A 13,480-nucleotide genomic window follows, 5' to 3' on the forward strand; every position below is an offset into this window, starting at 1 on the left:
TTGAGATTGAGGGCTCACGAGCCACAGCGGAAGGTGCCACCTTCCCTCCCTCTACCTTACTCCCAGTGTCCCCATCCTGCACCCTCAGTGCCACCTCCAGGCTTTTGCCCAGGACAGCTCCTCTCCCGAAGATGCCTTTTCTCCAGGGCTAATCCCTCCTAGCAGTCCCTCCAGCTCAGCTCCAGCCACACGCCAGTCCCTCCCACCAGTCACTGCAGTCCTTCTGCCATACAGCCCCTGCACAGGTTGGGCATGGCAGGATCCTCGCTGTCCTGGGAGCAGAAGGGCTGCAGGGGCAGGGACTATGTGTCTGTGTTCTCAGTGCCAGAGTGGACCCCCCTAAGCAGGGCATGGGCTGCATCTCCTGAGCCGCCAGCCAGCTCCTGAGAAGTGCAGGGTCCAGCGGGAGGGCACTAGTGGAGGCATGAAACCCTTGTTGGGATGAAACCCTGGTGTGGCAGGCCGGCCTTCATCCCCACTGCAGTCCCCCCACTTAAAAGAAAACACAGAGACCTCAGCCTCACGCCCGTCTCTTGTCTCCCTGGGGTCTCCCCTCAAAGCACGAAGGTTCTGACCACCCTGCAAAGTCCTCAGGAATCAGCACCAATAAAAAAATACACTTTATTGTGACCTCACGGTTTGCAGGGCAGTGCAGCGGGCACAGGCAGAGGAGCATGCAGAGCGCATGGCATAGGCGCACGGGACATGGCAGAGCAGCCCCTGCCCAGGCACCTCCTCTGGACTACCCCTGCACACCTTGGGACCCTCGGTCCCCGTCCTCCCAAAACCCCCAGAGGTCCTGGCTAGCAGATGGAGTGGCCGGGGCAGGCTTGGCTGCCAGGGCCGGCATGAGCCCAAAGACGGGGTGGGCAGAAGCAGCTGGCACAGCTCAGCCGGAAGCCTTAGTGGAGGGAGGAGGGCGTGGGAGCCCACACCTGCCAATCCAGCCCTGAGCTCCTCAGCAATTTTGTCTCTCTTGATTAACATCCCAGGAACATCAAGTTCACAGACATGTTGTCTTCTTCATCTTCCTGAAAACACCCAGAATGGAAAGGCAGAGAACAGCTTCGAGGTTCTTCGGGCCCCTTGACACTTTTGGGGGCAGAGAGAGTTGGTGGAAAGAGAGGTGAAAGGGCCAGGACCGAGGCTTATACAAGAGACAGACAGCAGCAAAGGCAGTGTCCTGGCTTGTATGGGAAGAGGGATGGTATGCAGGTGTGTGCAGGAGTGTGCAAGGGTGTGCAGGAGTGTGCACGTGCAGAGGCAAACTGCTGGAGCAGGAGGCCTGGAGCATACCCAGGTGCTTGCTTTGGGAATAAAACCAACCAGTAACTGTAAAGGGCAGACACCACCAGGCATTGCACTGTCCGTGGCGGGGTGGCGGGGCGGGGAACAGCATGTCTGAGACCCTCCAGACTGTCCCTCCCGGTGGAGCCAGAATGTTGGGGGCAGGGCTGGCCACCCAGCCTCCAATCCAGCCAGTGAGGGGCCCTCTGGCCAGCCCAGAAAGAGAGGCTGCCATGGCATTAAGAGAGGGCCACAGACACAGTGGGGCTCACCCCTGGGGTAACGAGCCGGGTTGGGGGCAGCAGGGCCAGCTGCCTAGGAGACTCAGCTGAGAGGGAGGCTCTGGGCCTGCTCACTTCCAGCACTGCTCCAGGGAACTGTGGGGCTGGATTTTGAGCCTCTGGGGGCAGAGCAGCTTGGTGAAGGCCCGCCGGAAGCTGTGGTGGCACAGTGGGTAGAGGACAGGGTTGACGGCTGAGTTGACCCACAGGAGCCAGAAGGAGGTTTCGTACCAGTAGTCAGGGACGCAGTGGCCGTGGCAGGCAGCCCGGATGATCATCAGCAGCGTGTACGGGGCCCAGCAGAGCCCGAAGATGCTCACAATGACGGCCAGTGACTTGGCCACCTTCCTGTCCCGAGACAGCCGGAAGCGCTGGGTGAAGCTCTGGGATACCATCTTCATGCGCTTCTCCAGTGAGGCTGAGGATGCCGACGGCTTGGAGCCCCTCTTGAGTGAGCGGGGCCTCTCCGTGCCCCTCGAGGAGCCGGAGCTGGAGGTGGGTGAGGCCTCGGAGCCACCCCCACCGCCACCCCCAAGGGCCGTGTCCCTGGCCTCAGCACCTGTGGCTGCCTCACCCACCCCATACCTGTGCAGCTGCATGGCCTCCCTGTGCCCCTTCCGCCAGCAGCCCCAGCAGCCGGGGGGCGGCCGGGGTGGCGAGGGCTGGGCCTCGGGTGGGGGCTCAGGGCCGGCTGCCTCTCGAGCCCCGTCCAGCCTGAGGCGGGTGCGCCTCTGGATGTTCAGGTAGATGCTGAGGTTAAAGAAGGTGACACTGAGGAAGGGCGTGAAGAACTCCAGGGTGGAGGCCGTGATGAGGAAGTACCAGTTGTAGAAGAACTCTGCGTAGCAGTGGCCCTCAGGGATGGAGCTGCCTCCGGACAGGTACTCCCAGCTCAGGATGGCCGGACCATACAGTAGGAAGGCCAGCACCCACACGAGCAGCATCTTCCGCACCGCCCGCCTTGTGTCGCCCTGCTGGGCCCGGTATGAGACCTGCAGACGGGCAGGCTGGTCAGGGGCAGGGCAGAAGGCATATTGGACTGGGTACGCCCTAGCAGCCTGTGGGTCCTGTGTGGGCTCTTCCCTCAGCAGCAATGCTCCCCTCTTCCCCTCAGTCCTCCCTCCTTCCCTCCCTCTTTCCTCTCTCTCCCCCTCCCCCTCCCCCATCGTGTCCTGGGCTGGCTGATTGGGCTGGCTGATGCCCTGCCACACTCAGTGAGAGCCTCGGAAGCTCCCTGAGACCAACCCGAATCCTCACTCTCCAGGCCGCCTGCTTACCATCCCCTACCAGCTGTGAGCTCCCTGGGGATCCTGTCCTTGGCCCCTGCACCCTGGGACCAGACTTAGCATGGGCCCCAGACCACATGCACATGCAGTTGTTTCTGATATGATGTATCCTGCAAAGGCCTGAGCCATCTTCAGAGGTTGGAGGTGGGAGGTCCAGCCCCACCCCTGCTCAAGTGCTCACAGCCCTGGAAGCTGGAGGTGCAGGAGTGAAGCCATGAGCTGGCCCACTGCTGGGAGACACCCCCCCAAACACAGAACAAAATATCCCAGATTGACATCTCCTTCTCTGGAGAACAGGGAGAGAAGGCAGGGCCCTCCCCAAGGCAGAGAGCAACCAGCTGGTGGGGGTAGGGGCAGAAGGGCCAAGGGTCCCACCGAGGGGTCTCAGGTGGGGCAGCTGGAGGAGGAGGCCCTGAGAGCCTTGTCGCCCTGCCCCACCAGCCTGCTCAAGTGCTATTGATCACAGCTATTGCTAATGAGAGCTGGGCGGAGCACCTCTGAGCCAGGCTCTGGGCTAGGCTGCTTTCCCCTTTGAGTCAGCTCTCCTTGTGCCCCATGCCTGGGGCCTCCAGGAAAGGAGGGAGAGACCACGGGGTGATGGGCTCAAGAGGACCCCAAACCCATGCTCTTTGCACCTGTCTCTTGGCCTTTCTAGGCTAGAATGAAACAGTTGCCCTCAGTTCTGCAGAGGACCTGATAAAGCCCTGGGAAGGTGAGCTGCCAAGGAGAAGATGAGAAGGGGAAGGAGTGACTTCAGCAGCGGCTCCCTGGGCTGCAGAGCACGGATGCAGGAGCCCAGTGAGGGTAGGGTCCCTGACTCAGGTGGCCCTTCCCGTGAAGGGAAACATGGAGTCAGGATCTGCCACCTGCCTTCCTGGGGCCTGTGTGTTATCCACGCTTGCATTCACGCATGTGTGAGGAATGTTGCCCAGGGCCTGTATGTGTATGCATGCTTACACTCATGCATGTGTGAGGGATGTCGCCTGGGGCCCCTGTGCACTCACACATGTGAGGGATGTCATCTGCCTTTCCAGTGCCTGTGTGTGTATGCACACTTGTACTCTCGCATCTATGAGGGATGTCACCTGCCTTCCTGGTGCCTGTGTGTGTATGCACACTTGTACTCGCGCATGCGTGAGGGATGGCACCCATAGCCTCTGGCCCCAGATCCTCCCTTAACTCTGGAAACATCTATGTCCAGATTCCCTGCCTCTTGCCTGGGCCAGGACAGTCTGGCTGGCAGCCATGGCCCCAAGTGGGCAGCTGGCCATTGAGCGGCCCCTATGTCAGCAGCAAGGCCAGTGGGACCAAGCCCACTTCTGCTAAGAACTCAGAAGTGACCGTTCCCACTCCGGTGCCTCCCATGGGCGTCCAGACCAGCCCTGCAGGAGTGAGCAGGGGCTCCAAGGCCCAGGACTCACGGCTCGGGTGACTGACAGGAAGCGGTCGTAGCTGATGAGCACGATGTTGAAGGCAGAGGAGGTGCACAGCAGGTAGTCCACCACCAGCCACAGCTTGCAAAGGCCCCGGCCAAAGGTCCATCGGCCCGTCAGCACATAGGGCACATACAGCGGGATGCAGAAGGCACCTGTGGGGAGCAGGGCCACAGTGGGACCATGCCGCCAGGGGCCAGAGGACAGACCGACCTCAGCACAGACACTGGCAGGACGTGGGGTCACATAGTGGCTGCCTTTCTGGGACCAGCCACCCTCATCTTACCACCCCCTCCAGCTGGTCTCAGCCACACACTCTGCCCTGCCACCAGCCTTCACCCCAAATAGCTCCCAGTACCACTGGTGTCCCCTGGACCTGGAGGCAAGAGGGAAGATCAAGGCATGGGGACCTCTGGCCACCACAAGATTGGGAGAGCCTGGAGTCAGGACTCCCTGGACTTCTGTCCCTCCCTCCCAGTCCTCAGAGGAGGAAAGAAGATAATTTCCCTCTCCCCTCCTTCGAGGGACTCCAGCCCCTACCCTCCCTCTCGGCTTAGACAACGAGAAAACCTTTCTCCTGGCTGACAGAGGGCACTTGCTTGCAGCCGCCAGCCGCTACTACTGCCAAGCCCGGCTTGGAGCGTCTGGGAGACGCACCTCACAGCCCCAACAGGTGTCTGGCGCTCCAGCCCCCTCCGCGTGCCCCGCCCCGCAGCCGGCAGCAGAGTCTGGACACGTGAGAGCACGCTCCTCCGAGCGTCTCCCCCAACCCCCACCTTCCGCACGTCCCCTCCCCCAACACAACTCTAAAAATCTCCCTTCCATGTCCCCTCCCCCAGACCTTCCCTAAACCGCCCCCCTGAGCCCTCCTCACGTCCTAAGTCCGCAGCGGCCTTTGTTTGGCTACGGCGCAGGGGCCAGCGCTGCACCCGCTGCCTTTGCGTCTTGCACCTCTCAGAGCCCGTGTCCCTTCCCGGCGACACCCCTCCCCAGCCCCTGTCCCGTGTTCTGAGTGGCAAGGAGCTTTGTCCGTGACCCCCACTCCATGGGCTCCGGACGCCCCCGGCCCACGCCGGGCCCCCTGGTGGGGCGTGTGCCCGCGGGAGCCACCCGGGTCCGCGCTCCAGTCCCCACCGGCCGGCCACACTGGGTCCCACGGCGGCAGGGGGCTAGGGATTTACCCACGAGGAAGTCGGAGATGGCGAGGTTGAGCAGGAAGAAGTTGTTCTGGGTGCGGAGGCTCGAGTCGGCCACGAAGGCGAGCATGACCAGCGCGTTGCCCAGCACCGTGGCCACGATGAGCAGCGCCATGAGCGCGGCCAGCACCGCGGTCCAGGCTGCCGAGAAGCCGCGCGCCCCGCCCGCCGCCGCCGCCTCGCCAGCCAGAGCCCCCGAAGCGTTCAGCGGCCCGTCGGGCGGCGCGCGCTCCATGGCCCCGCAGGCTCACGCGGCTCCGGGACGCGCGGCAGGGCGCCGGCTGAGAGCTGGGCGGCCGGGAGGGGCCCCGGCCAGGGAGCCTCGTCTTTGTGGGCCCTCGGCCGTGTCGGGTTCCCCGGGGGGCGCCCAGCGCATGGTCCGCGGGGCCGGGGCCTGGGCCAGGGCGGGCGGTGGCTAGGGGGCCGGAGACGGATCCAAGCCCAGCGGCGCCGGGCCGGCGGCGCGGCTGCTGCAGCGGGAGAGGAAGCGGAGCAGGAGCCGCTGCCAGCACGACCGTGCACCCCGAGCGCAACGCGCAGCCGAGTGCGCCCCGCGCCCAGCCCACCGCCCCCCGCGCCCCGCGCAGGGCCCCCGCCATTGGCTGCCGCCCTCGCCCCGCCCCCTCCCCCGCCCCGCCCGGCGCCGGCAGCACCACGGACAGCGCCGCGTGCCCGCCGGGCAGGCTGGAACCCAGCCCCTGCGCTCACCGCAGCTGGCTGGACGCCCGGCCGGGGCTTGGCCGGGTCTGGGGGCTCGCCTGTGGTCAGTCAGCTCGCTCACTCGGAGCCGGGGTCTGGGTTGCTCGGCCTTTCCCCTGCCCTCGGCCCTGGTGACCCCTGCCCGGTCATCATGGGGAGCCCTGGCGCTGGTGGGGACCTGGGCTGGGGGTGGGGGAAACGCCTGCACCCGCGCTCCGGGGAACTTGCCCTGCGGGGCATTTCCTCGGTTCAGGTTTTTAGAATGTGGGTCTCCGGGGAAGGAACGTCTGGTGAAGAAAGGTCGGGGAGGGGCCTTGGAAAGCCGGTGCCCAGACCAGGGGTCTGCTCCACCTCCCCTTTGCACGGACACCGGGTGCCAGCCTCCCTGTGGAAAGGACCCAGTGCAGGGTCCGGGGTGACCTGCAAGGTGCAGGCAGATGTGGAGTTACATAAGGGAAGATGAGGCGCTGGGCGGACCCAGCCGGAGGGGAGCGCGTCCAGCCTTGGCTCCGGCGGCCTCAGGCTGAGGAAGCAGGAAGCCCCTTGGAGCACAGCCATGGACCCCGGTGGACAGAGGGGCAGTCGCTGCTATAGCGGACAGACGAGGTCACTGCGCTCAGGTCGCGGGTGGTGGCTGTGTTAGCGCCTGTGGGAGGGGACGGGGGAGGAGAGGATAGGTGGCCGGAGGAAGCGCCCCGGCCACCAGACACATGCGCTCAGATAGACGGGGTCAAGGACAGATTCCGCCTGAAACACTCAGGGCAGACAGACATGCCCACACTTAGATACACAGACACCCACAGGCCAGGGAAGCTGCCGCCAGTGCCAGGCTGAGCACCCACCAACAGCGAGACACACATCAGACAGCAGGCAGGGAGGGAGCCGCACCTCAGGAGAGGGAAAGCGGCAACTCCGCTCTGTCACCAGCCGCAGGCATCCACGGCACCTCAAAGAGGGTAGAATGCGAGTGCCTGGTGGGGGGCCGCAGAGGGGACCTGGCTGCTGACACCCACCATCACTCCCTCCTGTATAGCAGCTCCCCCATCCTGTGGGGACCCACCCCTTTCCCTCGCTCCCAGTGTCACTTCAGAAACTTTGAGGAGAGTGGGGCTGGGATTCCTCTGCGGCCTCCCCAGGGCTGACTGCAGGGAGGAACCCCCAGACCCATGGCCCCAGCCAACCCACTATTCCTTGGCTTCCAGGTACCTGCTCTGGGGCGGGGCGGGGCTCGGCTTCCCTCTCTTACTACCTGGTTGTACTCATCCCACTCCACCTGCAAACCCACCTCTTCGTACAGGCTCCCCCAGGTTCCCTGCACTGCACCCCAACTCACCCAGTGAGGAGGGGCTGTGCCTGAACCAGGGAAAAGTTTTCAAGGGGAAAAGTTTCACGAAGTCGGGCAGCAAGGGGCTGTGGGGCCACAGAGCTGCCACCCAGACCTGCTGCAGCCCTTGACTCACTGTCCCCACCCAAGCCAGCAACTCCCTGTTGAGTGGACCCCTTCCCAGGCCCTGCTCCTCCCCAAGTACCCGCTGAGGCGGAGGGAGATGGCATTGGGTGGGGTTAAGAGGGGGCCCTGGCTCTCTCCTTCACTGGCTGGAGCCTCAGTGTCCCCATCTTGGAATGGGGAATATAAATCGGAACCCCAAGAAGAACCAAGGATGAAGGGGTCTGCAGGCCCGCCTGACTGTTCTCCCTCCCCATCCCTCCTCCCCTGCCATCCACAGCTGCCCAGGCTTCCCCATACACTGACCAGCCCTGGAGAGCCTGGGCAGTGACAGCCTGGGCCAGATGACCCAGGCAGAGGGAGCTTTCCTGGTATTCTCTCTGCCCCACAGCCACAGGGGGGACACCTCATCCTACCTCTGCCCAACAGCTGTTATGAAACCCCAGCGGAGCCTGCACCAAGATCCAGGGCCCATGGAATCTGAACCCACAAGTGTGGAATCCCACACAGCGTGGCATCGGCCAGGGGACCCACTTCTGCAGCTGTCACCATGGTGGTGACATATCCATCACATGCCTGTGGGTCACCCAGGATTCCCTTGCAGGAAGTCAGAAGAAGGCCTAGGGGTTTGGCCCCTGGCAGTGGGGACCCAGCTGTGTGACCCCAAGTGAGTTACCGAACTTCTCTGAGCTGCTGTAGATGGAGGCTGCATGGAGGGGAGAGGGCCTGGCTTGGCCTGGAGAGCTGGTAATGACTGTGGCTGGCCGCTGTGAACACCCCCTATCGGCCAGACTCGGTGGGAGCGCTTGGTACCTGACCTCACCAGCGCCCCCTACACCATAAAGTTGGGCTGGACTCGCCGCCCTGTAGCGCTGGTAAAGCCCCTGCCCGAGGTCACGCAGGCCCACCCTCTCCACGGGCCCATGCCTGTCCCAGCCTGAGGCTAGCAAGAGCTCCAGCATGACCAGCAGCCGTGTGAGAGGCCCGTGTCCTTGCCCAAACAGAAGGCTGGTGTCCTCTGGGCTGGGGCCTGATGTGGCCAAGGCCATTCAGGGTGCGTGTGGCTAGACCCTGTGTGGTCCATCTAGCCCTGGGGGACTCTGTTCCAGGGAGCAGCTATTCCAGTTGTGTAGAAAAGGAAAGTGGCCAGGGGAGGCCATCCCCGCATTCAGAGGCAGAGGCCAGTGTCCTGGCAGAACCCGGGAGGAAAACGGCTGGAGATAGAGACAGGACTCTGGGCCGGAGCCAGGCAAGCAGACGTGACCACAGGCCTCGCTGGATGGTTTTGGATCACAAGCAAACACCCACCGGAGGCCCTCCACAGGCAACACCCACCGGAGGCCATCCACAGGCTAACATCCATTGTAAGCCAGCCGCCCTGAAGACAGGACATTAGCAAGGCCTGTCATCCGCCAGCAAGTGTTCAACACCCAGCCCCAAAAGGGGGACATTCCCAGAGGAGAGCAAACAGCCACCTGCTGGCAAGCTGGCTCTGTGGGTTCCCCTTTCCCTAGTCCTCAAGGGCCACAGACCTGTTCCAGGTGTGGGTTGGCCGCTCTCACCTGCTGAGCCTACACCGCGATCCAGGGGCCTATGGACTCCAGATCCACAGGCAGGGACTCCTACACAGTGTGGCATCTAACCAGGGGACCTCTTCCCATGAAGGCGGAGCCAACATGGCCCCCTGACCATGGGCTCACTGGGGTCTAGCCTGCCACACCACCCAGGAGCAGCCTCTGGAGGCACACCAGCCTGGGCCACTCACCCACGAGGCTGGCGCTGCCCTGAAGGACACTGATGACAGAGCAGAGACCTTTCCGTGGCTCCACATCTCTAGCCAGAAGACCACAGGCCTTCTGGGCCAGGGAAGGAGCAGGAGGGGCCCGCCTGGCACCCTCCCAACCACCCACGGGGGAATCTGTGCTTTCCAAACTCAGCTCTCTAGGGCTTGAGCTTCTCATCTCTGAGGGACACCTGCTCACCAGGGACACAGCTTCGGATGGCTCCAGGCACTTTGAGCTCCTGAGCTCCAGCAGACAAGACAAGGAGCCACCTTTCTATGGGGGTAAGTGGCCCTGATCAGCAGGAGGAGACGGGGCTGCTGTTTCCAGGAGAGGAGGGGTGGGAGGGGGTGAGTAAGACTCAGAGCCCTCTGGGTGTCATGGCACCCCCTGGCCCGATCATTTCTGTGCATGGACAAGCACAGCCACCCCAGCCTGAGAAGGTCCAGTGGCCACGGCTCAGGGAAAGAGCGTGAGGCCCCAGGACCTGCAGTGGTGACAGCCAAGGTGGGAGAGTGCAGGAGGAAGGGGACGCATGTCAGGCAAGGCCCCAGCTCAGCTGCCCCTGCTCCCTGGCCCTCAATCCTTCACAGGTCTCATCCCAACACAACCACCCCACCTCCCGTGATGTCTTAGCATCTGCTTCCTGAGGACCCACGTTGACACAGCCCAGGTTCCAATTTTGAAAGGGTGGTCTGGGAAATTTCCACTGAGAAGGAGACACAGGAGCAAAGGGAGGAAGAGAGGGAGGTGGATGTTAGAGGGAGCAGAGTTCCAGGAAGGGGAACAGCAGGAGTGAAGGCCAAGGGGTGGGGCCCGTCTATTGCAGGGGCAATTCGGAGGCCTGGGAGGCTGGAGCTTGGGCGGGGGCATACGGGGGCGCATCGGAGGGGCAGGACTTGTAGCCCCTGGAGCTGCTACAAGGATGCTGATGTTTTCTCAGACAGGTGCTCCAGGAGGCCTGGGGATACTTTTACAGGATCCCCTGACTGCACTGGAGGGTGGTCTCTAGGTGGATGAAGACAGAGAGACCAGAGGGGCGGTGCCAAGAGACTCCAGGTGAGAGGTGATGGTGACTGGGGGAGTAGGCAGAACGGGCAGATTCTAACATGAGCTGGCATGTGAGGGGTGAGAGAGCAGAGGAGGGGAAGGACCCAGCCCAATTCCACGATTTGGGCTCAAATGCCTCAAAGGAGGTGCTGACAATGATGAAGAGGTGCCCTGTTTGAGGACGTTGAGGCTGAATTGGCAACTGGACGTTCAAGAGATGAGGCTGATCACATGGGCAGTGGGGGGCTGGGGTGAAAGGAGCTCTGGGCTGGCAGCCACGCTGGTGTCACAGCAGCCAACAGCAGGACGCTGTCCCATCACCCTATGCCATTGGGGAACAGCTCTGCCACCAGCATCTCTGATGCCCAGAAAAGACCCTTCTCTTTGGAGCCAATGGTGTGCCCAGGTGCTGTCCCTGCAGAGCTCTGTCTCTACTGCCTGGGGACACAGCTGTTAGTGAGTAATATAGGGGTAAGGCACGGGGCCTCCAGGGCCTGTGCAGGACAATTGTCCTGCTAGTTGCAGCCAAGGCACCTGTGGGGGTCCAGGGCCAGCTCTGTGCTGTCTCTTCCAAGGAACCCATATTTGCTTTCTCTCTGCAGGAGCTCATTTAAATATGGGAATGTAAATTTTTCTTTTTTTGTTCCATGTCTTTTTTCCCTGTGACATTCTGAGCCAGCTCCGGGTGCATCCTGACGAGCTCAGGGCCTGGGTTTGACAAGAATGGCGTCTGAGGCCACCGACTTGGAATTAAAAAGTCAAGTCTGATTTCCCTGCCTTTGTAGAGCAGGCAGAATTGGGCCCAAGGCTTGGGTAGTGGGAAGGGGAGAGGGGACAGGAGAGCCAGACATTAGTCACTATAGTTTGGTTGAAAGTGACGGAGCCCAACCCAAAGGGACTAAGGACAAGGAGCATGTGCTGTTTTCCACGCTCACAATGTCCAGGGGCAGTGAGCTGCAGGCACAGCTGCATCGGGCTCAAGTACAGCCGCTCCCTCCCTCTGGTCTTACCCTGCATGGGCTTCATCCTCAGGCAGGGAGTATCTCCCTGCAACTCCAAGTGACTCCTCTGTCCCCTCCTTCATCCCCAGGCAGGAGAGGAGGCTGCCTCTCAGCCAACAGAACCCTGGGATCAGCTGCTTTGGCCTGGCACTGGCCTGGCTCAGGCAATTGTGGTGCCTGAACTCACAGCACTGGATTCAAACCCTGGCTGAGGATACATGAAAAGTAGAGGGGGAGTAGTGGTGGTTGTCCCTGCAGCTGCCTTGGGGTGCCTGAGAGGGGCCCCTGCCTTATTCCCCAGCAATGCCTGAGCGGCCCAGGTACCATCTTGCTGGGACAATGGGCCTGGGCACAGAAAGCCTGGCCATAGTCAGGGCAGCAGGGAAAGCAGAGATGATCTCTCTGGGCATCTGTGTCTCTTGCTGCCTGGCTGCTGTGAGAAGTGAGGCTGAGAGAGCAGGGTGAGGGGCAGTGAGGGGTGATGGCAGCATGGCAGATCTCAAGGGACCCAGGCAAGATGGCTGTGGAGCCACCCATGGTCTGGCTGTAGGAAGGAACCTGGCAGCCCCCTCAGGATCTGCTCCCTGCTCACCCAGGGCTGATACAGACAGCTTAAGGGGCAGGGTCACAGGCTGGGCGGGGGGGCTCATGCCTGTAATCCCAACACTTCCGGAGGCCAAGGCAGGAGGATTGCTTGAGGGCAGGAGCCCAAGACCAGCCTGGGCAACCTCGTCTCTACCAAAAATGAAGAAAGAGGGAGGATCGCACCCATGCCAGGGAACAGGACGGCGGCCCCAGAAAAGCAAGTTCCAAACACACCTCATTTCCTCCTGCTGAGCCCTGGGTCCTGGGTCCGAGGGCACAGAGGCTGGGGCAGGGAGAGTGCAGAACTGAATGGAGCCTGACCCAGCACTTTTCCCTCCTAAGGATGGTGCTTGGGTGGAGACATCAAGCATGACAGAAAAGAGAAGGGGTAATCCTAGGAAGGCTCCCTGGAGGAGGTCTTGAGGACCCAGGTCTGATCCGAGAGGAAAGGGGCTCCTGCCTGCCGGAAACTCCCTCTGTGTGAACCAGCCTGTTGCTGGCATGCAGTGTGCACCTCCCAGGGCTGGCTGAGAAGTATTTGCTGAATGAATGGAACAGATTGCCTCTGTGGGCTGAGAATGAAGAAGTGATAGAGAAAACAGAAAAGAAGACAGAAAGCAGGATGGTCTCCACTGTGCTTTTCCAGAACCCTCTGAAAGACCCAAAGGGCACCAGGGCAGCTGGGACCCAGCCCCATACCCACGTCCAGCTGTAGGGGCCCAGCCCCAGCTCAGGAGTCCTCACCTCATCTCCAAGAGCATTTGGTGGGGCCTCCTGTGGCAATGATCCAGCAGAACCCAGGCCAGGACCCCCCATCCCCGTTGGCGCCTGGGAGTAAACTGGGCCCGGACTGTGGGAAGGGTCAAGCCCAGGGGCCGCTGGCCCAGGCCAGAAGTAGGGACAGGCCCTGGGGGAGGGGGATATCTGGACCCAGCTCCTCCTGCCTCCTATGCCAGGGTGCCCTGAGACCCTGCAGGTGTCTGCCCCAAACACCGCGCCCGCTCCTTGGCCTAGGTCCTGGCAGTGGGGACTGGGCTTGGTGACCCTGGTCCATCCTGCAGACCCCCAGCCAGGGTGTGAGGCTAGACAGGCTGGCCAGGGGCCACCTGCTTCTGGCTGTTCCACATGCAGGCCTATGGGGCCCTCCCCTCGAGCAGCTGACATCAGCACAGGCTGCCCTGGTGGGGCCTGGTGGATCTAGTGGAGGGCAACAGACAAGAAGGTGGGACATGTGCCCTGCAAACCTGTGCTCACCACCCACCCAGGGCTGCTGGAGGCCCAGCCTGTCTCTGTCTACCCCCACCTCCCGCCTGGGTGGGGTAGTCTGTCTGGGGAGGGAGCAAAGATGGCCGTGGGGCAGGCACGCTGGAGGCCCCGGGTGAGTACTGTGCAGGCCGGCCCCCGTCTGGCTGCTGCCTGGCTCCACTCTGAGAG

At 62.4% G+C, this 13,480-nt stretch overlaps 1 protein-coding gene across 3 annotated transcripts; it reads right to left on the bottom strand.

The window, feature by feature from the left end:
* Positions 1 to 597: 597 nt before the first annotated feature.
* HRH3 (histamine receptor H3) lies at positions 598 to 6,118 on the bottom strand. Of its 3 annotated transcripts, none has more exons than XM_035299106.3 (3): positions 5,473 to 6,118; positions 4,276 to 4,442; positions 598 to 2,560 (listed from the first exon to the last, which is right to left on the bottom strand). In XM_035299106.3, exons 1-3 carry the CDS (start codon positions 6,080 to 6,082, stop codon positions 1,640 to 1,642), a joined length of 1,698 nt encoding a protein of 565 aa, XP_035154997.1. In that variant the 5' UTR covers positions 6,083 to 6,118; the 3' UTR covers positions 598 to 1,639. The 3 variants fall into 3 exon arrangements, with proteins under 3 accessions (XP_035154997.1, XP_035154998.1, XP_035154999.1); XM_035299107.3 differs by having other exon boundaries at positions 4,292 to 4,442; positions 5,469 to 6,118; XM_035299108.3 differs by having other exon boundaries at positions 5,469 to 6,031.
* Between the last annotated feature and the right edge of the window lie 7,362 nt (positions 6,119 to 13,480).

Source organism: Callithrix jacchus, chromosome 5 (assembly GCF_049354715.1).
Source record: "Callithrix jacchus isolate 240 chromosome 5, calJac240_pri, whole genome shotgun sequence".
Taxonomy (NCBI): domain Eukaryota; kingdom Metazoa; phylum Chordata; class Mammalia; order Primates; family Cebidae; genus Callithrix; species Callithrix jacchus.